This window comes from Nannobrachium achirus (assembly GCF_963921795.1).
Source record: "Nannobrachium achirus genome assembly, chromosome: 8".
NCBI classification, from domain to species: domain Eukaryota; kingdom Metazoa; phylum Chordata; class Actinopteri; order Myctophiformes; family Myctophidae; genus Nannobrachium; species Nannobrachium achirus.
Window position 1 is genome coordinate 44912831 of NC_137817.1, and position 25250 is coordinate 44938080.

Genomic DNA, 25250 nt, shown 5'->3' on the forward strand with positions numbered 1-25250 from the left:
ACGTTGCGCGTCGACTGGAGCGCGTCGAGCTCCGCGTCCGACATCCCGCTCTTGGGCAACACTCGGACGGTCACCTGCCTGGCGCGCAGCCGCAGGCTGCTGCTGGCAGCGCCTCTGACGACTTTGGACTTCAGCGAGGTGCAGTTTGTGTTGTTGTTTTTTTTACCCCCCCCTCCCACGTTGAGAAGAGATCCTTTCTTTCTTCTGTGTGTCATGCAAAAAGGATTGTCATGACATTGCACGTCTTAGATATGAAGTGCATGAAGAAGATCATTAACCCGCACACATGCTAAACCGTTAATGGTTCCCAAACAGTGGCTCACGGACGAATTTTTATATTTCAAAAGGTTTTTCCGAATATAAAAATATATATATTGTTTAATATAACATTTTAAAACAGACACATCTAAGAAAAGCCAAGTAGACTATAAAGGGAAAAAAGAGTGCTATTTTCACCAACTTTAATTTCTATTTTGGGTCTTTTTAATGGAGCATGAGCGTGCGGGTTCTATATTCTTCTTCGTGATCATATCTTAACCCAGCCCAGCACCTGGAAAAGTGATCATGTGCGTATTCTTTTATAGCTTTTGTTTTATATGAAGAGCAGAATTTAGCTCTGTATAGAACTCAGTAAGTCACCACGTGAAGCAGAAAATCATTCTCTCCACCATTCCTCGTTTAGTAATTAGGCAACCTAATTTACCAAGTCTTCTGAGTCTTTAGCGAGTTGATTCTGCTTTGAGTTCTCAGTCCTTTTCGGTTCTCAATACCGTTCACCATGTTAGTTTCTAATTATTCGCAAGTCATTCGCAGTAATTAGCAATTAATTTTTAATGCGTTTTTTAAAATGGAATCTCGGCGGTACAGACAGAGTAATGCTTCTAGGACTGATTCCTATACGATTGAATGGGCGGGCAGACGATTTCATAGCTGCACCGCCACCGAAAATATCTACCAATTATTGATCAGATAATAATTGGGTAACAACGGCGTTACATATACGAGGGATGAATATTTAACAATATTTTACAATTGTTACGAAAAATCACACCTAGTGTGAAGTGAGCGGTGCTATTCATGAGATAATTTCATCAGCGCGTCCTGCGGAGCGAAGCTTGGCCAATGGGACCCTGGGCGTACAACAAACCTTGAGCCATTTGTGCAACTTCCAAGATGCTATAGGCCAGATGTAGGCCACGCTTCATACTTTGTGAACTGGACAGAGTCAGATGTTGGAGCTTATCTCCTTCCAGGAGCACCGCTCAAAAACAGTAAGATGATTATGATGATGATGATGATGATGATGATACTTTACGAAAATAATTACACATTTGAAACTTGGAGATACGAGGTTTCTGCCTGACAGTGACGATATATATCGTCTCATGTATGGATCCCATATATAATAGACCTGAATATCACGTGTTTTACTGTAGGCTACTAATGGGCCTGAAAAGCTTCCCGAACCTCAAAACCACACAGGTTCGGAACCCGTCTGGTTTTGCTTTTGCCTCGTCAACATCATTCCTACAGGCCTTATAAATATAGTTTGAAAACTTACAGCATATAGATTATATATTTGGAAAGAGCTCCTTTATTGTAAATAATTGCAGTTTAGGTTAGGCGTATCTCCAACTAAACCAGGTCTGCTTGTGACGTCATCAGCCGAAATCATGACCCGTTGCCATGCATAGAAATATTCCTTTTTGTGGAAAGTTGAGCACCGCCGGAAATCAAACGAATGAGAGAGAGAGAGAGAGAGAGAGAGAGAGAAAGAGAGAGAGAGAGAGAGAGAGAGAGAGAGAGAGAGAGAGAGAGAGAGAGGCTCCATCATCCATCATCATCATCCTCGTCGTCGTCATCATACAAACAGGACAGCGTGGCGTGGCTGCTCGAGAGAAAGATGTGCATCTTATTCTCCGTGGAAAAGCTCATCTTCAGAGAGAAAACAAGGGACGTCTTCACCAGCGAGGGGACACCGGTATGGACGGGCTGTGTGTTTAACCTTGTTCCGTCTCAAACTAAACGTGCCTATTATACACCTTTTGGCTTTTAGTGTTCTCTTTATGTCCGACAGGAACGGATGGGGTGTCTGTGGTCGGGATCGTGTTTCTCTGCAATGTTTCGTTCAGTGTGGAGTCCACAGCCTTTCAGCACCGCGGCGCGGACAGCTCCCGTCGTCAGTGTGGACGAAAGGGAGCTGTCCGCGGTGCTGAACGGCGGCTCTGTGTTCAGTGTCTTGTGCAACCTTCGTTTGATGGCTTATAAGGAAAAGAGATACCGTGTAGTGTGTAGTAGGCCTAGGCCTATTCGACTAATTGGCGAAAAGCGCCAGCCCACACAACACAAGGCGTCTGCTAGCTAGAGAAGCCTATGTAACCTTAATTAGCCTATAATTAGAGCAAATGCAGATTATGCTTCGCCTTGAGGAGCCATGTTCGCGAGACAGTTATGAAACCTGTGGCATTGTGGCGCGAACATGCAGCCTCACAGACACAACAACGGGAGACTGTTTAGTGGTTACAGTTCTCTTCACTTCAGACAGGTAGCTGCATGGTCTCTACTTGTAAACAGACGCTTTTTATCTGAGAATGTGATTTTATTACTATAGCCCTACTATAGGCCATAGGCTACCGCATTTGAGAAAGTGTATAGGATTCATTATAGACAATAGATTGAGCGCAATGGAAACCTCTGTCCCATTCCAAGATTGTATGCGGAATTTGTTTCTTCTTTTGTGTGTGTATGCATGTGCGTGCGTGCGTGTGCGCGCGTTCGTGAGTATAGCCTATTGTGTTGTTGGGTGCTTGTTGTGCATTCATGGCTGGTGTGTGAAGGAGGAGACAAGACAGCAACGCTGCCGCCGATGTTCATGTTCGCCGCCCCCTGTTCAGTATAAAGGCAATACGGGGGAGATGAATGGAGGAATGGAGCAGTTAAGGTTGAGGTTAAATAGACTCGATGGATCCGAGGAGCAGTGATTCTATACAGCATGTTGTTGTAACCTGAAACCATGGACCTGGGGGTCTGTGGCTGTGGGTAATCGATGTAAACTGAACCAGGACCATGGTTGGTCCATACATTCTCACTCCCCAACCCTAGCTCACATATCGTCGTTGTCGGGGGGAAACCTTGTATGTCCAAAACCGTTCATTTTTATCAATTTTTTATTTTTACTAAATAGTGAAAACAGCTGATCTACAAGCACACAACGCCTCGCACTGCGAGGCGTTGTGTGCTTGTAGATCGGCTGTTTTCACTACTTTTGTGTGACAGCCTTGTCTGATGCGAAAAAACTTACAAATTTGAAACTTGGAGATACAAGGTTTCTGCCCGACAACGACGATATACATGTCAGAACCCCCCCTGCCTTCATCTGTAACTGATAGGAGGATGGCTGCAAACTAGACCTGCAGACCTGACTGTAGTCTTCAACAGGGGGTCCGGGACCCCTAAGGAGTCCTCAGAGTTACTACAAGGGGTCCTATACAAATCTTTGTGTGATAGAAACTTTTTTCTCCTTTTTTATATTAACCACTTGAACCCTAGCATCCATATTCTGAGAACTTTAGCCAAAAAATAGCAGATCTACAAGCGTTGTGAGCTTGTAGATCTGCTATTTTTGGCTAAAGTTCTCAGAATATGGAGGAGCTTGTAGATCAATCAGCAAATAGGTTTGGTGCAGAGGGGGAAAAAGAGCAAACTAAGAACAGAGTGAAAGGTCAAGTTTATTATATTGACGGTTCAAGTGGTTAAATATCTGAAAACAATTTGACATGAATCCAAAATACACTGATGATTGCGCTGTCAAACGATTAAACGATATGGAATCGAACAGGTTTTGCGGATCCCCGCCTCATCTCTCTCTCTCTCAACTAAGGGGTCCTTGGCCTGAAAACGTTGAAGACCCCTGCTGTAGATAGGTGCAGTGTGGAAAGTAACATTTAGTAAACAAGTACATTTACTCAAGTACAATTTTGAGGTATTTACTTGCAGACAGTAGTTTATACTGCATCTCAGCAGCAAATATTGTACTTTTACTCCACTCCATTTATTTGAAAACTCTGATTATTTAATTTAACCACTTCAGCCCTATTTAAAAATCGCCAATGCGATAGCGATGCTTGGTGAGCTTGTAGATCTGCTATTTTCAAAATACTTTTAAATCCGTTTAGACATTATGATAACCTGTGAAACAGGACATTTGGCACAATGAGCCCACTTTTGGTACGTTAAGTATATTTTGCCAATACTTGCATTAGGCCTATAGCAAATATTGATTACTGGACGTTATACTTGTAACACAGTGTTTCTTCTACATTGCAGTATTGATACTTTTAAGTGATACTTTTCCCCCCACTGGATAGGTTGACAGATAGATAGTTAGATACCTTTATTATCCCAAGGGGGAAAATCCGGGGGGACAGCGGGGGCTGTGGCTGTAGATAGGCTGATATGGACCCCGGAGGCTGTGGTGTAACTCAGTCATATCTCTTCCAGATGTTTCCCCCGTATGAGCTCCTCTGTGGAGCCAGAGGATTATCCACGCCTCTCAGCACTAGAGCTGATATCATCACAAGACCGTGAATGTCTCTGCCCTGGTGGGACCTTAGCAGCAGTTTGTTCTGTCTATCCGTGTGTTGGTCCACATATATTTGTTTGTTTACTGGTTTGTTTGAACGCCATGAAATGAACGCGTGCATAAATTATGATCCGTTCAAAAGATATCCCGCTGACCTATAAATTAATAACTCATGATGACCTTATCTTTGCATGTGACCTATAATGGGGTGTTGACCTATATATCATCATACCTCAGGCGCACATAGGCCTATACAGGTTCGGCTATAAAAAGAGACGGCGAACAAAGGCCCTTGTCAACACCTGATACTACACCTGTGTGGTGTGACCTTACTGAATAGACAGATTTGATGAGAGGAGAGAATAGGAGGAGGGGAGGGGGGGGGGGGGGGGGTCTGGTCTCTGCTTGTGTTTCAGTCAAAAGATTGTAAATACATTTCCGGTGCTTGCTGCTCACGGTCAACCGATGACCCAGAGTGGCTTCATGGATTCACAGTTTGACCGAGTCATCTTCTCTGCAGCCAAAAGAAACTGGATAGATTACAGTCACAGACAGCGAAAATCATCTTTACACATACACACCTCAGACCTAAGTGAACACTCGTCATTTTGCTGTAGTTGAACGAAAGTGGGCTCTGTATAACTAATTTGAACACGCACCACACAATGTAACATTTGATGGTTAATAACCCTGTTTGCATGTTCGTGTGTCTATGTTGTGGGTGCGGCAGAAGCAATGGCTTTATGTTTGGTTTTTCCACAACAAGAATGTTTAAGGTAGGGCAACAGATAAGGGACAACTTCAGATATCTACACACTAGTCCATATGTAGAGAAATATTAGTTGCTTTAAAAGAAAGTAAAAAATGTAAACAAATATGGAAATTACATAAAATTTGAAAAGTGTGTGCCACTGCCGCCCCTATACATGGTACATGGTATACATACTGGCTTATAAATATAAGCCAGGTTATATTATATTGTAAAGGTCTATTGCAGCTATGAACTTGCAATGCTCTGGAAGCCTCTCTACATTAAATGTTTATTGATAATAATAATACATCAGATGTATATTGCGCTTAGTACTCAAAGTCACTGTAAATGGGAAGAGAAAAAAATCGACTTTATTAGGAAAAAGCTAAAACCATGAAATAAAAACAGTAAAACAAAGGTTAAGAAGCTTCTCAACTCAGCCTCATCGCAGTCTCAGCTGCATGGAAAAGCAATTGTGAAGAGGTGAGATTCGAGGGCGGCTTTGAAGGAGGGGAGGGAGGGGGCACCTCTGATAAGGCTGGGGAGTTCATGTTCATTCCCGAGGGAGGAGGGGTCATATTGATACAGAGTTTGGGTGAGTTTGCCGGGGTGGATTGAACCTCTTCCACTCCTGACATCACTGCTTTGACAAAAAATGTAAAAAAGAAAGAAAATCTATAGGCTACTGCATGATTTGTGAATGTTGAGGTGGGTTGGATTTAACGGTTCAAACTTAGATTTTCAAAATGTAAATGTATACAGTAACACAGGGGTCTTCAACGTTTTCAGGCCAAGGACCCCTTAGTTGAGAGAGAGTTAGTTCAGAATATGTACGCTAGGGTTCAAGTGGTTAATATAAAAAAGGAGAAAAACGTTTCTATCACTCAAAGATTTGGAGGACCCCCTGTTGTAACTCTGTGACCCCTTAGGGGTCCCAGACCCCCTGTTGAAGACCCCTGCAGTAACATATTTACTGTCAGAATGCCTTTACTGTTTTTCACTTTATATTCATTTTATCACTTTATATTCATTTCCAACTTAAAATGTACCCCGTCCTTAAAGCAATGATAAACGTAAAATAAAGGGACCTTTGATTCTCCAGAGCTTAGGCTACAAAAGTGATCGCTATGACTCAGTTCTCATCAAACCATATTATCCAGCTTGTTAACACGCTGAAATGATGTCTCTTCTCTCCTCAGGTGAATGTTGATGACACCATTGAAATGTTACCCAAATCCAGAAGAGCGCTAACTATTCAAGAGATCGCTGCGTTAGCCAGATCTTCCTTAAATGGTGAGACGCGTGCACACACACACACACACACACACACACACACACACACACACACACACACACACACACACACACACACACACACACACACACACACACACACACACACACACACACACACACACACACACACACCACAACTAGCATGAACATATCATTACAATCTTGTCTGTTTAAGTACCTGTTATATGAAAGGGTGTGTAAACATATTAATCAGGTTTGGGATACCAATGTGGTTCAACCAGGAGATGAAACTCCATAAAGATCATTGTCAGCTTCAATTCTATAGTGTTTGTTAGAAATGTGACTGCTTGTTTGTTGTTTCATCACTTTCAACTTTTTCATCCTGTATCCTGCATGAGTTATCTCTCCTAATTGGACAAAATTGTTATATAGGGCTGGAAATGTATTTTCTGTTTACTGGGCTGGAGAGATGGAGACTGAACGAAGACTAACACAACTGATTGCTATCGGAATATTGAGCTGTTTAACACTTATTTAAAAAAAAATCACACTCGTATGAACTGAGCGGTGGTGTGTGTGTGTGTGTGTGTGTGTGTGTGTGTGTGTGTGTGTGTGTGTGTGTGTGTGTGTGTGCAACAGCGCCCCTCCCTTAACATGTGTGGTCAGAAAAGGTTACTGCAGGAGTGCAGGCTACATACCCGGAGACAGACAGACAGACATACAGACAGACAAACAGACAAACAGACAGACAGACAGACCCACACACACGGCCACGTATAGGAGCGTTGTGACCACCGCTCAAAAACAACAACAGTATATCAGTCAGTGGTGTAAGGTAACCAAGTACATTTACTGAAGTACTACTTAAGTAAAAGCTTGAGGCATCTTTACTTTACTGGAGTATTTCCAGTTTTCAGTACTTTTACTTCCATTACAACTCAGAGGCAATTATTGTACTTTTACTTCAGTACAATTATTTGAAAACTTGATTATTTTTTTATTATCATTACAAAACATGCATTAACCACTCCAACCCTATATACATTTCGGCCATTTGAAAATAGACGATCTACAAGTTCACAATCCGTCACAATGCGACACATTGTGAGCTTGTAGATCTGCTATATTCAAAATACTTTTATTCATTTGAAAACCTCTGCATAATAATGAGTACTTTCAACTTTTGGTACTTTAAGTACCGACACTTTTACCCAAGTACATTTTGAATTCCGGACTTTTACTCGTAACAGAGTATTTCTAAATTGACGTATATTGGCGCTTTGACTTAAGTTTTAAACTTGAGTACCTCTCCCCATAACCCTGTCCCTCTAGGCATCTCCCAGGTGGTCAAGGACCACGTCACCAAGCCCACAGGCCTGGCCCAGGGCAGGGTGGCCCACCTGATAGAGTGGAAGGGCTGGTGCAAGCCCACCGACACCCCGGCCCCCGAGTCCGACTTCAACTCCTACTCCGACCTCACCGAGGGGGAACAGGAGGCCCGCTTCGCTGCAGGTAGGGGCCTCGTCCGTACAGTAGTTACTTCAGTTTTCATGTACAGTAGGTGACAGGCGGGGGCCTTCCTCCAATCATGATCAAGTGGGGGCGGGCCTTGGTGCGTTTAAGGCCCACCCCACTCGACCATGATTGGAGGAAGGCCCCACTCTATCCTGATTGGAGGAAAACCTGTCTCCTCCACCAAAACTGATACAGCTTTTTTCTCCTCATTTACCCTATGTCATAGACTGTAAAAAATATGGACGGTGGGAAGCCTTTGGTTTCTATGCTGCGAAAACTACGCTTTTTTGGCCCTCGTATGATTGCCGCCATCATTGTAGAAATCAACGTTCATTGGTAGAAATGGTATCATCTCGAATGGCTGCCAACGGTTACGTGCAACCGCAGGGATACTTGGGAGAATGTGGTGTTGAGCTTGCCGAAAATAAAGCACACAAAGAAGAATCATCACAGCATACCCTGCTTTAACATCAATTACAACATAAATTGGACCATATTTTCACAAAACGCGTATCATGGTGATTGAAACGAGGCTTTAAACTAGCGACAGGAACCATAAAGTATTTATGACAATGTTTATTAAGGTAAGAAATTCAAATGTAAAAGTTCAGGGGAAATGAATGGAATCCTATGGAGAACATGTTGCTTCTGGTACCAGAACAGTGCAACTAGCGGCCAATCATAGGAACTTTCAGTTCCGTGTTTGCTTCATTTTAAATCCGGACAACTGGCCCCCTGCCCTATATACATTTGAATACTTGAAACGGGACATTCTGCATAATGAGCACTTTCGACTTTTGGCACTTTAAGTATATTTTGATACCTTTGTAGTTTTTGTCCAGAACATTTTGAATTCCGTAATTTTACATACAGAGTATTTCTACATTGCAGTATTGATACTTTTACTTATGTAAAACAGTTGAGTACTTCTTCCACAACTGCTGCTTCGCATCACAAGCATGCAGATCAGCTCTTTAAAGATAGATGGAAGAATACAGTTTTCATCTATGACAGTGGTAATGAACTAATCCATTGCACTTAGTATTTCCTTTTCTTCTTTTTTCAGACAGATCGGTATGAAAGCAAAGTGAGACACAGAATAATTTGCCCAGTTTCAGTTTTCCTTTTTTTTTGGTGTTTGTGTCAGGAGTGTTTAATTATTTTTAAAGTTAATTATTATTATCGCCCAAACTAATTATACACATAAATCCTGGTAAAACGTTACACTCCCACAGTTAAATGAACACGTCCAACCAACTGTGTACCGTTATTAATTACCTTTTTATAATCACCGTATTGAGCACATTATTACTTATTATTAGTAAATATTGTTTGCTGATTAAAACATTGAATATTTATACATTTTTTTTAACAATATATTTATTGAGTTTTTTTTTCTTTTTTACAGAATCAAAAAAGAACATATGTTTTTTAACAAACATAAAACAAAAACAAAAACAATCCCGTAACAAAACTGCAAAACAATATAAAGAAAAAACAACAACAACACAATTACAAAAATAACAATAATAACAATTTACACATTTTCTTATGATATACAGAGCACACATACCAACAACACCTAGGTTCTCATGCCATTTCTACCGATAGCTCACAGAAGAAACTAAAATGGGCCATGGGTGAGTAACTAAATGGACCCTCACAGGGTTAATTTGGTTCCATTTGTACACTCTTAGAGTGAAATTAACACTTTGGATTTTACTGCGTATTTACCTTGTAGCATAACCCTTTATCATGCTAATTCCACGACCATCAACCTGTTGGTGTTTTGTTGAATGTTCACTTTACTCCCATACCATATAAGAGTCTCCGGGTGGGAGCGTTTGCTAAATCCCTACATCCATTGTACACAGAAGGTGTCTGTTTGATTCTGCAAAGGTTACATCCTATCCAGCCCTCCCCTATAGCGTCCTCTAGCTTCTTTATACCCAATCACCCCATCTGTTCGCCCCAGACAGCCCATCTTTCACTCCTCTTGTGTCCACTCTCACCCCTTCTATCTCTCTCTCTCTCTTTCTCTCTCTCTCTCTCTCTCTCTCTCTCTCTCTCTCTCTCTCTCTCTCACCCTGTCACACTGTTTGTCCCCTCCTGCCTTTTACTGAGACTTTAATCACCCCCCCACTCTCCTTTTCTCTCTCTCTCTCTCTCTCTCTCTCTCTCTCTCTCTCTCTCTCTCTCTCTCTCTCTCTCTCTCTCTCTCTCTCTCGTTCGCTCGCTTCCCGCAATGCAGGTTCCCAAGGTTAATTTGCACGCTGAGGTTCTGCTCCCTGTTAGTTCCACCATGACGGAGCGATTTTCGCTGTGTCCCTCTAACCACCCCCCCCTGCATGTGCACAAACACTCACACACACACATACAAACACACGCGTTGTGTATGCACACACACACATGCACACGCGCACACGCATGTACGCAGGCATACACACACACACACACACACACACTATCTCACCTGCCCTTTTGACTCTCAGTTCTCTGTTTTATAAATAAGCCTTGTCTTGTCTGTTTGTGTGTACGTATATGTCCCGCGTATTGGTCAAGCTTCGCGGGACGCTTAATGAAATGAACTCATGAAAAGCACCGCTCATTTCACACTGGGTGTGGTTTTTACATTGCCCTCCACTTCCTAATAATGCCATATTTGACGGTGAGAGCTGGTCCACTTGTCCTGTTCTGTTCTTACATCATCAGTGTGCACCCATGGTCACGGTTGAGCTGACATCATCAACGTGCACCCGGTCAGGATTGAGAGGCGTATAGTGCCACTGACTTTGTGGGTTAACGCCCATTTAGGTGACAGGGCACGTGGCCTGAAAGTCAGCATGGCTTGCAGGCACACGCCAGGAGTGTGCGTGCGTGCCTGCGTGTGTGTGTGTGAACTCATTACAGTGCGAGAAAGTCGTCCTACTGATACGAACAGGCTTCTGCCTATAGGCATACACGCGCACACACACACACACATGCACACATGCACACACGTGTGCAAAAAAAAAAAAAACTCTTTCCACATACTCCTGGAGAGTGTCTCTTCCTGAGTGCATGAGTCTGGCCGCTAGCCTTGACCCTCACAGAGAGGAGCTTATGTCACCCTTTCAGTCGTACAGTGTGTGTGTGTGTGTGTGTGTGTGTGTGTGTGTGTGTGTGTGTGTGTGTGTGTGTGTGTGTGTGTGTGTGTGTGTGTGTGTGTGTGTGTGTGTGTGTGTCTGTCTGTCTGTGCCCGTGCGTTCATGTGTGCATGTGTTGGTGTGTGCTTGCGCGCATGCATGCGTTTTTTCTGTTACATTTGTATGTGATTGCATCAGAATAAGCAGCTGCGCGCGAGGCAGGCGATAGGAGTGTGTGCGTGACTTTGTGAGAGTGCGTGTCAAACGCACGGTCTGGAGTGTGTGTGGAAGTGAGCGGAGCCAGGCGGTTTGGAGTCCAGATTCCAGCACAGCGCCGGCAGGGGATGGAGAGCCACAGGAAACGGGAGTTGGAAGCGTGTCCACGGGAGGATGTTTGCTCCCAAACAGCCTAAAATGCACACGATGCTGGCAGGACGCCCTTTGGAAACTCGACATTTGGACAAGAGGCGTCAGTTCAGCAAAAGCTAAGGTATGGCAACATGACTGGTGTCACAAGACACCAGTCATGTTGCCATACCTTAGCAACATTCATGATGAATTCATTTTAAAGATGAAGTGCCATGATCCCCCCCCCCCCCCTCCCCCGCCCCCAAAAACATGATTATCAGGTATTATGATTATACTAGAAGGAAGAAAGAGTTAAAATTAGGTTTTTATGTGGCCACACCCGTTCATTAAGTATGCCTGGTTGTCATGGTGGGTGGTAACCCAGCTGAAGTTAGCCACACCCACAGTGTTGGGTGATTGGTAAAAGGGGAGGGGATGATTATATGATGTCACTCTATCTGTGTTTTTGGATCAGCACTTTTGACCCACAAGGTGGCAGCCTCGAGGAAGAAACCCAAAATACAAAGGGAATACATAATTGCTCATAACAACCACACCAGGGGGTCTAATGAAATACTGTCAACCTCCTAGACACATGAAAACCAGAAAAAGTACAAAACTATGGCACCACCTCTTTAAGAAGTACATCCCCCGAAGCAAAGGTATAGCAGCTGCCATACCCAATTGACGCCTCTGCATTTGGAGGCGTGGGGGGTGCAGGGCGGAAAGCAAAAACAACAACAACAAAGGAAAAGACTTCAAATTCTGTTCTTTTTTTTTTCTCCCCACGACTGACGTTGCAGTCCAACAACAATGAAGGAACGGGGGTCGTTGGGTTTCCATCCCAAAACGAAGAAAGAAGCCTTTCACTGAGGAGAGAATGGAATTAGTATAAATGTAATGAAGTTGGCCTCGCCGGCCGCCCGCTGAAGCCAAGGATCATCCTCAAAGGGCAGGATGAGTGCACAGTTGTATTGTCTGCGTGTGATTGTCTGTGTGGCATGGTGTGCCAGGGCTACGCTGGGCAGCATGGCATGTAATATTTCATTCCCAGAGCTGCTTGCTGTGACCGAAAGCTGCCACTATAATCAGTGGAACCAGCTACACCAGGGACGGGCAACTTTGATGATGGAGAGGGCTATTTTCACACTCACTCCAGAGGGCCACAATGCATATAGAGCCAAAAATATTGTGACGCGTTTTGAGCTTGTAGATCGGAAATATTTGCTATTTTTTTAATGGAATTTAGAATTATTTGTAGCTGTTTTTGAAATGGAAACCTGAAAAGTAACATTTGTATTTCATTTCAAATGCATTTATATGTTCTTATGTTAACTTAATGAACTTAAATACAAATACATTGGACATAAAAAAGACTAGTAGTCATTAAGCTGCTAATATTTACTGAAGAAATTAAAGCTGGTCATGTTTGAATGTTTGGGATTGTAAAAGGGGGGGGGGAGAAAAAAGAAAAAAAGTTTGAGGACCTCTGCATTAAAACGTAAGACCATAAAGTCTTTGTCAGAAGCTTTCCTATCAGGGCTGGACTGGGCATCTGGCATACCGGGCATATGCTAGATACAGTACTTTTTTGGGCTGGACGGCCACTAAGTGGAGAGGGCCAATCCTACAGTAGCAGTGGCCCACAGAGCAGAGAGACATCACATGATTGGCCCACTGGCTTGTCTATCATCTGAATACTGGCCAATCACAGGCTACTGTGGCCCAGGTGTCCCACCCAAACATATAACAGCTCATACAAGCCCAAAGCGCTTCTATGTTCAGTTTGCGCCGGTTGTGGTGGGCCGGTCTGGGCCAAGATGCCAGTACCGAATTTATGTCCGGCCCTGTGTCCTATGGGGCTGTTAAGTATGACATCATTTTGTAGGCAGAGGAGAATTTCTGCCCCCAGTTTCCGTGAATCTTTTTACTATTTTTACTATTTACACATTTTTCTTCTCTTTGTTGTTGAAAGGAAAGTGTTAGAATTATACTTTAGTCATTATTCTTTAGTCGTTGTTTTTTGAAATAGCGAGGGACAGAAAATGCTCTGGGGGCAGATTCTCCTCTGCCTACAAAATGATGTCACGGCTTAAAAGCCCCATAGCTGGAGAATCTCCTTCCAGAGGGAGAGAAGGATAATGGGCTCTATACAGGGGCGGAGAAGTTTCAATATTCAAATGGGTGCCCGTCTTTGACCCCCCCCCCCCCCCCCCACACACACACACACACACACACAAAATGCTGGCATGACTACTTGAGTAAAAGTACAAAAGTATTGGTATCAATAAAAGCAAAGTAGCCCACAAAAGGAAAAGCTACAGTATTTAGGCTAAATGTATTTAGGCTACATCAATTAAATTAAATTCAAAGGAGCTTTATTGGCATGAGAAAACATACGTTTACATTGCCAAAGCAAGTATCCAAAATAAAATAAAAACATGCAGTTGAGAGAAGAGGTAAAATGTATACAGTTGGAGGAGTAGCCTACAGCATTAACAGATTAACAGTAGACATTATCTCAGTTTAAAAAATAAACTGTGGGTGATAAATCAGCAGTTTTCATTTACATTGAAGTTGCTATTAAAATGTCAAACTATTATTTACCACACACACACTGTTTTTCAATACTTTTCGGTAATCATGACATTTTGTGAGAAAACGTTTACATTGCCAAAGCAAGTGTCAAAAAATAAAATAAAAACAGTCTATAAGGGAGAACAAGGAACATGTACAGTACAGTAGCCTATAGGACGGTTGGAGGGGGATCATTAACAGCGCTGCATCACAGACAGACAACCAGGATGTGGGGGAGGGCTTTGACGCTGTTTGGGACAAAGCAAAGGTGTGAATTCGGCCGAGTGCTAAAAATGTTGTCTGGTGAGAAATCAATGGTTTCATAGCTGGGTGCTTTAGCTCTCAGGCACCCCCTATATTTTCGCCCCTGGCTCTATAGCTGTATTCCAATCCGAAGGGTTTGCACTTTGAAGTGCGCATTTGAAGGGCTATGACGTCACTGGGCCGCGCCAAATAGCAATCTACAAGCTCACAATGCGTTGCGTTGCGACGCATTGTGAGCTTGTAGATCTGTGACCAGTGACGTCATATCCCTTCAAATGCGCACTTCAAAGTGCAAACCCTTCGGATTGGAATACAGCTTATATATATGCGCGGCAGCCATATTGGTGAGAAATTGGGCTGCTTCCTTAAAGTTCCTTCACAGATGTGACCAATGATACTAATGAAGGCTCTGTTCCATTTGGTGTTGCAGTTTTTCCAGGCCAACATGCACAATATAAGCTAGACCGTCCAGAAAAATGCGATTATGCGATCGCATCATTTCCCACATAATCAGCTGCAGATTATGCGGGGGTCACATGTTTTCAAAAAGGCTGCATAATTGCATATTTCCGCCCGCATATTTTGGAACTACCCGCATAAGATCACATAAACCCCTGCATATTTCTTATATTCTTTTCTGCATATTTCGCATGTTGCCCGATCCCGATCACGTGATCGGATCGGCCGCCGATATGGCCGTTTTTATAAGATCGGAGATCGGGGGAAAAAAATCGGGGAAAAAAAAAGTTTTTTTTTTTTTTTTTTTTTTCTCAAAAAAATATTTTCTGGGAGTACTGAAAGTTACAGGTAAGGTGAATGCGATATGAAATGTAAGCTTACCATAATCACAGTAATCCTTAATCATTTTCAATCATATTCAAGGGCTTTTGGAGAAATGAGACAGACAGAGCACTGCAGAGGGGAGGTGATTGTGTCAGACTCTGTGTACAGCTGGCAGCTGATGCCAATAAGTAGTAATTGGCCCCTTGCTAATGGATCAAAGGAAGGCAATTATGTCTCTCTGCACTGTCAACTAGCTCAGTGGTTCTCAACCTGTGGGTCGGGACCCCCAGGGGGGTCCTCAAATTATTTTGGGGGGGTCCCCAGATGATTAACTTAATGTGCAACATTGTTTTCTCTCTCAACAGTAAACAAATCAACATAAAGTTTAAGTGTATAGAGGGTATCTGCACATTTCGAAAGTGAAAAATTAAGGACTTTTTAATACCTCTAAAATGACAAATTAAACATTGGCCAAATTGTCAAATATTAAAGCCAGAAATTGTGAAAATAGCCGATCTACATGCTCACAACTCCTCGCGTTGCGAGGCGTTGTGAGCATGTAGATCTGCTATTTTCACAATAGAACCGTGTTATACAAAATATACTTCCTCAACTCTTCAGGGTCGGGGGTCCCCAGTTAAAATATGATTATTTTGGGGGTCACGGCCTGAAAAGGTTGAGAACCAAGTGATAGAATGAATAGAATTTTTTTTTCTTCTTAATGCCTTGCCAAAAGATCGGATCGGGAAAGATCAGGATCGAATCGGAAGCAATAATATTTGATCGGTATCGGATCGGGAGCAAAAAAACCCTGATCGGGGCATCCCTACGATAATTCACAACTTTTCGCATATTCTGCAACTTTTCGCAATTTCACAACATAAAATCACATAAAAACCAGCATATTTCATCATTTTTAATATAGTCAAAGATTTTTGCCCGCGTTTTTCTGGAGGGTCTAATAAGTACCCTCTGTTTGACGTGAATGTAACAGAGCCTTAATCAGAATCATTGGTAACACCTGTCTGTCAGGTTTTTCGTTTTAACAGCGTTTATTCAAATTTTAATGGGACACTTTCGCTAAGTCACTTTTTAACCAGATATCTCTATATTAGAGAGAGAGAGAGAGAGACCTTTTGAAGACATGCTGAGTCACCTCAGCCACACGCACGCGCACGCACACGCACACGCACACGCACACACACACACACACACACACACACACACACACACACACACACACACACAAATGCACCCTTTCTCTGTCCTCTCCATGTCATATGTGCTTCTCACATGTACACCTGAGTGTGTGTGTTGTACTGTATCTGTATATATGACCATGAAATCCTTACGTAGTTAAGTCTCCCACACTGCGTGTCAGTGGTTCTAAAAGTGGGTTCTGTGGACCAGGTTACAGTATGTACTGTATCATCTAGATTAGAAGGACAACTTTTTTTTTTTTACGACGATGGTTCATATTTTAGATAGAGATTTTTTTTTGTTTTAGATTAGAGAAAAGAAAAGATGAGGGTTAAATTGTTTTCATTTACTTCTTTCTATCGTTTCAGCTATTTTAGCGATTTCGGTGCATGAGTGGGGGCATGCATGCAAGTGGCTAAATATGTATTTATAGACACAATAGGCCAGCAATGTCTTTACCACTATTTACAGTAACACTACTAGCCCACATAAGTCACATCTGTCCATGAAATATTGCGGTGCATCTTGGGAATTGGCTTATTGTGTCTAAAAAGAGATATCAAATAAAAGTAATTAAAATCACTAAAACGATAGAAGGCAGTAAATGAAAACATTTTAACTAGCATATTTTATTTTCTCTAATTACAATCTAAAATATGAACCCTTTAAAAAAACAAAGTTGTCCTAAAGTGTGGAATTGTTTTGAAAATAATGATCAACACAAAATGTTCTCTTATGGGTGTTCTCAGATAGTGGTCCAGCCAAATACATGAGTATCTTTCACATTAAAACCTTTGAGGCCTACTATCCTATGTTTCATAGCTGTTTGCCTCAGACAGTGGTGTAAAGTTAGCCTGGTTCCAGACCCTGAATCGCTAGCCATGCCCCTTTAAAAATTTGTTTCAGCGATTCAAGGGTCTGGTGATGCTCTCATTGAAGTGGTTTTCCTCGATTGAAATTCCGAACGAGCAAATCAGCGTCGCTTCAACTCGATGACGTCGGGGCTTGTGAGCAGCATGGGTGGAGTTTTCCCAGAACTCATGTGCGATTCCAAGTAACCCAGCGCCGCCGCCGGACCATACCGCACATTCCCAAACATAAACATTGCTTCGCCCGCCGCGGTAACATGCAATCGTATCGATCTCGCTATGAAACATCAGTAGCAGATATGTTTTACTGTGTTTGATTACTAGTTCGTAGCGCTACTATTCTGCCTGTTTCTTTGGTTAGCAAGTAGCAAGCAACAGGCTAGCCAGCCACATAACACCAATAACAACTACATCAGCTTTGCTACTGTTGTGATTGGTCAGGCGGTGAACCAATCGCAGAAGACTGCCTCTTTGGCAACTCCCATCCCAGAAACTGCTGCAGATGGAAGTGATTTCAGACTGAATAGTGGAATGAAACAAAATGTCAATTCAGGCTGAGTGTCAGGCTAGTGTAAAGTAACATTTAGTACTTACTGAACTACTGTACTTTTGAGTTTTTTTTTTTTTACATCTGTACTTTTACTTCTACTACACTACATTTCAGAGGCAAATATTCTCCTAATAACCAGTGACAACCACTTGCCACTTCCTGAGTCTTGGGACGGTCCGCCTTCTTTTCAATCTCTGTCCAATCTGCTCACCCGATTGGACAGAGGGGAAAACAGTGCTTCAAGCATAAATGCAAATTCTGCGCAGCATGCTGAAAGATGCGCAAGACAATAAATCCATGCCATTCCCTTTGAAATGCAATGACGGAATATTAACAGAATATTTTTCTGGTGTGACCGTGCCCTAACAGAGTATTTATACATTGCAGTATTGATACTTTTACTTTAGTAAAATGTGTGATCATTTTTGTCCAGGGGACAAAAGTGATCAAATGCAAAAAGCGATGTGTTTTCGATGTAAAAAAGAAAAAAACACATTCACTCACATCCATTCACTCTTAAGTGTATAGTATGAATGATTAGTCCGTGGTATGGAATGGACTGGGGAAACCATCCCTTTCATTTACTCTCATCCACATGCTGTACATGCTGTTCCAGGGAGGGACCTGCCAATCAACAGAATCTGGGACACTAAAAGGCTGCTTCACTCATTCACTCCTCCCTACAGTACAGTATATACTCAATATCTAGGCCAGTGGGTCCCTGATGGTGCGCCGTGAGAGACAAGTGCAGGCGTGACAACCACACCTTCTTATTCCCATTCATACAACTATACAAAAATACCCCCCAATTGTTTTTTCTTACCCTCCCATTTCATTTCGGTTATTCACATTGATATCGCAAAAACATTGTAGATCTACAATCTCACGATGCTTGCATCTCATTGTATCTCATGATACAATCTCACTTTAAAGGAGTAGTTCACCCCCAAGACTTTTTTCTATTGATTTGTCACACCGTGGAGACTTGAGTTCAATAATATGTTTTTGTATTCGTCGCATTCCTGAGACAAAAAACAAAATGTTTATAGTGAATTTGCCCCCATTGATTCTGGATCAATGGGGGTAAATTTACTTTAATAAATGTTTTGTCTTTGGAATGCGACAAATACAAAAAAATATTATTGAACTCAAGTCTCCATGGTGTGGCTAATCAATAGAAAAAATTAAATTGTGGGGGTGAACTACTGGTACCATTTTGCCCTCAACTTGGACGGTTCCCTGCCCTCCCTTTAATTTGTCTTTTGGGTCTCGACTTGAAAAGTTTGGGAACCACTGGCACTTTGCGTGATGTGTTCACTAGGCATAAAGCCACGACGAGCGATGAGTGCACTTTGTCTATGTGGGCTTTAATAATACTCGCCATCCATTCAGACTAGCACTAGAAACGCTACATCGTGGACTTACAGTGAGCGGTGAGTGATTTCAGGTCACAGCCAAAGAGACGCCACCGCCACCGCAGTTGCTATGACAACCTTGTGTCTGTTTCTGTGTGTGCGTGTGTGTGTGTGTGTGTGTGTGTGCGTGTGTGTGTCACTGTGTGTGTCTTATTTGAATCACGACGACATATCGATCATTTGTTTTGCACGTGTGCACACATTATATTTAATGTGTGTGTGTGTGTGTGTGTGTGTGTGTGTGTGTGTGTGTGTGTGTGTGTGTGTGTGTGTGTGTGTGTGTGTGTGTGTGCAGGCGTGGCAGAGCAGTTTGCCATCGCGGAGGCCAAGCTGAGGGCCTGGTCCTCAGTGGACGGCGATGACTCCAACGATGACTCATACGACGAAGACTTCCTGCCTGCCAACGAGCCAGCCACACAGAGCACAGGTACACTGTAAAAAAAGAGATGGACAAAGCTACGCCCATATCGTCGTTGTCGGGTGAAAACCCTGTATGTCCAAAACCGTTCGTTTTGTATTTGTCATTTTAAAAATGATCTAAACTAGTGAAAATAGCCGATTAGGCGTTGTGTGCTTGTAGATCTGCTGTTTTCACTAGTCTTGTGCGACAGTCTTCTATGATGAAGCAGGGCTTTACTTAACGAAATGAATTACAAATTTGAAACTTGGAGATACGAGGTTTCTTCCCGACAGTGACGATATGCTCTACAGACAGTAAATGAAACCTGTTTAGCAAGCGTGTGCATGCCGCCATCTCCTGAAAACGGAAATGGTACCAGGATTCCATTGGTTGGGACAGAGTGGGGAGTGGGTCAATACATGCTATTGTTTTGGGAGCTTGTCAATCAAGCTAGCCACGCCCCTCCTACGGCATATCCGCTATTTTATCAGCAATTTTTAAATATGTGGGACCATAATTTAACAAAATGGTGATTGAAAGACGACTTTAAACTAGTGACTGGAAGCATAAATTATTTATGACAATGTTTAATAAAATCAAGTTCGGCAAAAACACATTCACTTGAATGGAGTATAATACTTTTTGGTACCAGCAGGGGGGAAAACAGTGAAACTAGCTCATATGAACTTTCTCTTGAAGTCTCTTCCTACTATATGGCCTCAAAATACTGAAATACTATGCCCTTGGTACACACACACACACATGTACAACACTTTTGACACGCAAGCACGCACGCACGCACACACGCACGCACGCACGCACACACACACACACACACACACACAGCAGTATGTTTTCCTTGCTCTTGAATACCCATCACATGACCCTCTCCAGTCTCTCTCTCTCTCTCTCTCCCTCTCTCTGTCTGTGTCTTTATTGTCCCAGTGCCCTAGTTTTCATCCTCTGCCGACATTTTTTTTGTTCACCGGCGCAATTTGATATCCCTCCTGCAAGTTTAATATCATTTCCTTCTGCTGCAGACTGAGGTGGCAGCCATATGAGTGGGTGTGCGTGCGTGCGTGCCGTGCATGCAAGAGAGAGCTATAAATATAACTGCCGTCTATCTCTCTCTCTGTGTGTGCGTGTGCGTGCTTGATGCTTTCATCTTGATTACACTGAACCACCAATAAGCTGCATTGCACCATGATCTACTGTAGGTTCACCTCAGTATTGGCTCCTTGTCATTTTGCATAGTAAAACTGTGGCTACTCGCCATCTTTCAAAGGCCACCAGAGCCTCTAAACCAGGGGTTTTCAAAGTGGGTGACGGGGCACCCTGGGGTGCCGTGACGGCGAGATAATTTGATAATATTTTGAATTTATTTGGACACTTGAAAACATATTTAGTATCATTTTAAACTTGAAGTACAAAGTTTTTCAGTCAGTTTTAACCAAAATGGCTATTATCTCAATGTTTTCCTCGCAACATAATCACTAAAATATCATCACTGTCGGGCAGAAACCTTGTATCTCCAAGTTTCAAATGTTTACGTCTTTTGGTAAAGCAAAGCCCTGCTTCATCATACAAGACCGTCTCACAAAACCAGTGAAAACAGCCGATCTACAAGCACATAACCCGATCACATTGTTGACTATCATGCAGGGATCTCCATATATGGGTAACTGGTCCGATATACATCACTGGCCAGATGGCCAAGAATTGGCGCGACCTTCGCATGTCGCCCCGGAGGCGTCTTACTAGTGATAAAAACTAAAATGACAGCATAAACATCAAAATACGACTCTACCCACACACACACACACACACACACACCTACTAGGCCTTAGACCTATCGCACCCTATAGGATGCCCATGGTGGACTATGCATGGCAGGGGCGTCCTCCTCCCTGAGCCAGGCCTAGACCTGACCGCATACCACATACTTGGCAGAATACTTGGGCACAGTATTTTATTGCTAAGATAGCATTCCATTTTGCATTGGTTTTGGCTTGTCTGTTTGTCAGGCAACTTTCCTTTAGTTTTCTTATAATCTGGTTAAGTCCAATTGGTTTTCCGTCTGGTGGCTGTACACAGAGTCCCTGCACCACTTAAACCCTACATACTTGGTTGACCAGGGTCCCCCATTGGTCTATACTTTGTCTCCATTTTTCCCTCTTCAACAAATAAATCTCTTCACTGAAAATTGGCGATTCTACAAGCTCACAACGCAGGCTTAAATGTCTGATGATTTATTTTTTATTTTTTATGAACTCAATTACACCCCCAAAAAACAGAACTTTGAACATTCTGTGGATTCTCTGTGGTCTGGTGTTTTCTGAATAATTAGGCTCAGAAAAGTGAAATGATTTGATGTCACAGTCCCTTAATCCCGCCCCCTCTCTTCCCAGCTTCTCCCCTTCCCTCTGGAAAGGCCTTAGAACATAGAAAGAGAGAGAGAAAAAAAATGCCATTGCTCACAGTTCTCAGTTCAGTGTGTAGTTTGCACGTTCTCCCGTGTTCCCTAGTGCAGTAATCCTTGTTTCTACTGTATACTGCCTCCCCCTGGTCAGCCGAGGTGTTCCTTCCACTTGCTACTTCCTACCAGGGAAGCGGTTGGACTCCTCGTGCATTGAAGGAAGCATGAACACAGTTTGTTGCTCCTTGCCAGAAATAGCCGATCTGCTTGTTGATCTGCTATTTTTGAAAATTCCCCACAGAATAGGGATGCTGGGGTTCAAGCGGTTGAAAGTCAAGTATGAAGTTATTTTCATATTTGTTCTCTCAAATTTTCCCTCATGACACGTACTGTACCTTTTCTGGGGGAAAGATTGACATATTTGCATACCGTGATATGACATAAGGGTACATAATGTGAGGTTCTATAAAGTAACAATGTAATTCAAGGGTGACTTGGATGAAAAACATTATACACAGGGGTGACCAAAAAGTTAGAGAAGCACTGATGTCGGGATTTGCTAACAGCGTGGGTAGAGAGTTGGCTGAGAGCACAGCCAGGTGTCTGTGCTGGTGCGTTACTCATTCCGTGAACCGTCAAAGGTCGCTCCTGTAGCTGTTTTCTGCTCTGTGATTCATTTCCTTTTGCACCCAAATAAACTCCAGTGCAGCTGGTGAATTCTGTGAACCGTGTTTGGCAGCATTTTTGACATGTTGAGTTCACTCACGATGTCAGTTCTGCAAACTGTTGGCACTTCACCCCTGAAGGAAGGTCCTTCCTTGCAGACTGCTGCCTTTTCACGTCCACATTTCGGAGAACGTTAAAAGAATCAACCTTGCGTTATGTCAGTCAAGTTTGCACACTGCCGGTTTACCGGGGTGTTGTGGACAGCTATAGTGACAGCTAGTGACAATTTTCTTTTCAAATCTTTTTTATTAAGGTACACAGTGTCACATTGAGGCAGGTACACACACACATTGATGACACCCCAAGTCCCATTCCCATCACAATAATCATTTGTTCAAAACAGCACAAGATCTGAGGCCATCACGGTGCGTAAGAGTTCAGTATAAAAAAGAAAAACCCTGCCCATATAGGATAATAAAAGAAAACATTTTCTCCCCTCCATATATACCCAATTTAGTGTTAAGCCAATTCCCCATTCCCATACTCTACGCTAAACCCATCCCTGCTAATCCCCATAGTAGTCATTGGGAGGGTGAAGACAACAACGGGTCTCCTCCGATACCCGATCCGTCATGCCACCATCTTCTTTTCACCTGACATCAAGGAGCATCACCGGGGGGGCGTAACGCATGCGGAGGTACACGCTATCCTCCCCAGTTCAGCTAGTGACAATTTTGACAGAAAGATGTGATAAACCGACTGATCACAGGACAACTATGAACAATCATCTTGTCTGTATGTTTAAAGTTTTTAGGCTGTATCCTGAAGTGAATAGCCTATCTGCAAATTCAGCGCCCTATAGCGTGGCAGTGCGCACTTTACAGATGTCGGAAAGTCGGAACTTTCCGACAAAAGGTTTGGTGGTCGGAGACAGTATATGGACAGACCTTTATTCTTTGCCTAAACACAAAAGCTGAGCCGGGCTCACAGCCGTCACAAAAAAAAAGTCCTAAGTTAACCACGTGTCTCCTCCCCTTCTTCCAGACGTGCCGTCCTACCCTCCCTACCTGAAGGACCTCATCCACAGCCAGGTGTGCCAACATCTGGGCCTGCAGCGGCGAGGAGGAGGAGGCCCCTGCGTCGAGCGAGGCGGCGGCGGCGGTGGCGGCGGAGAGGGCGGCGGCGAAGGCGCTAGCGGAGAGCCCTCCCCGACAGCGGCGGGCTCCCCGGACACGCTGTGCTCCAGCCTCTGCAGCCTGGACCAGGAGCACCACCCGCTGCTGCTGCGCGACGCGCACGCCCGCCACCACCAACACCACCACATGTGCGGCAGCAACGCCGCCGAGGAGCTGGCCGCCAAGATACTGTCCAAGATACTGGAGGGCAGCCGGGCCTCCTTCGGCGGCGGCCAGGACTCTCCGTGCTACTCGGCGTCCTACTCCGAGACCTACCTGTCCCCGGAGGACGAGGGCAACGAGGACGACGCGCCCTGCAAGGACTACGGGCGCGTGGTGTGCCGGGCGGAGGCCGGGGGGGCGGAGGAGGAGCAGGACTACGGCCTCCTGGTCGGCCGGAGGAGGAGAGTGTCCGACGTGGCCTCGTCCGGAGTGGTGTCCCTGGACGAGGAGGAAGAGGAGGAAGAGGAAGAGGAGGAGGAGGAGGAGAGAGCGAGAGAGACAAGCGACCAGTAGCCACTGCGCTGCTACGTCCGCGTTCTGACCTCTCACTCTCCGGGGCCTGTTTTCGTCAACGCCTGGCCCCTTGTGCCTAAACTTATTTGCCTTTTTTTTATCGCTATTTTGAAAAAAATATTGTAGAAATAGTTCAAATAGCTGATCTACGATGATCACTGCGTGTCGATGTAGATTGTCTATTTGAAGCATTTTTAAATGTTTTTCAAAAATGGTGAAAAAGAAAGCAAAGACGTTTAGGGATTAGGGGTGAGACATCGGCTAAAATAGGGCCCTCTCTCTCCCTCCCTCCCTCTCTCTTTCTCACTCTCACTCTCTCTCATTTGGAGGACTTTCTTTCAAATATTTCTTTTTCTATTTTCCTCCACTTGGTCAGACAAGTCTGAACTTGTGCGCATGTTTTTTTTTTCCTTCTTTTTTCCCTCCCTGTTGAGTAATCTTACTGCAGTGTTAAACCATCTGTCCTTTTGCCTTATAGTGACATGGTCAGATTTCCTCTCCTCCACTTCCCCTTCCCTCTCCCCTGGGTTCCTCTGCCTCCCACACCTCCCATTTGATATCAATCAACATGTTTCAGTTTTCGAGGCGTCCAAACAATCTTTTCTATCGGCGTGAAACAGAGCTGGACTGGCCAACCTGCAGACGGTCGGGGGGAAAAGAAACCCATCGATTGACCAGTGGGGTTCGTGACATGTGAAAACCCAGGAATGTGACAGCAGGGTTTCGCCGCCCCTACAGGAAGGGAAGTGAACTGTTCCATACACATAATGGACGCCAACCAATTAGGCAGGACTGATTGACAGAGAGGACTGAGTATTAAAACTGTGAATTAATCTCTGCA

At 43.6% G+C, this 25250-nt stretch overlaps 1 protein-coding gene across 1 annotated transcript; it reads left to right on the top strand.

The window, feature by feature from the left end:
* Nucleotides 1–24409, top strand: fam131ab (family with sequence similarity 131 member Ab; the record flags this gene model as incomplete). The annotated part of the gene is made up of 5 exons (XM_080731915.1): nt 1–138; nt 6533–6626; nt 7923–8102; nt 19532–19663; nt 23763–24409. The coding sequence occupies exons 2-5, from the start codon at nt 6557–6559 to the stop codon at nt 24407–24409; spliced, it is 1029 nt and encodes a 342-aa protein (XP_080588041.1). The 5' UTR covers nt 1–138; nt 6533–6556.
* Nucleotides 24410–25250: the final 841 nt, after the last annotated feature.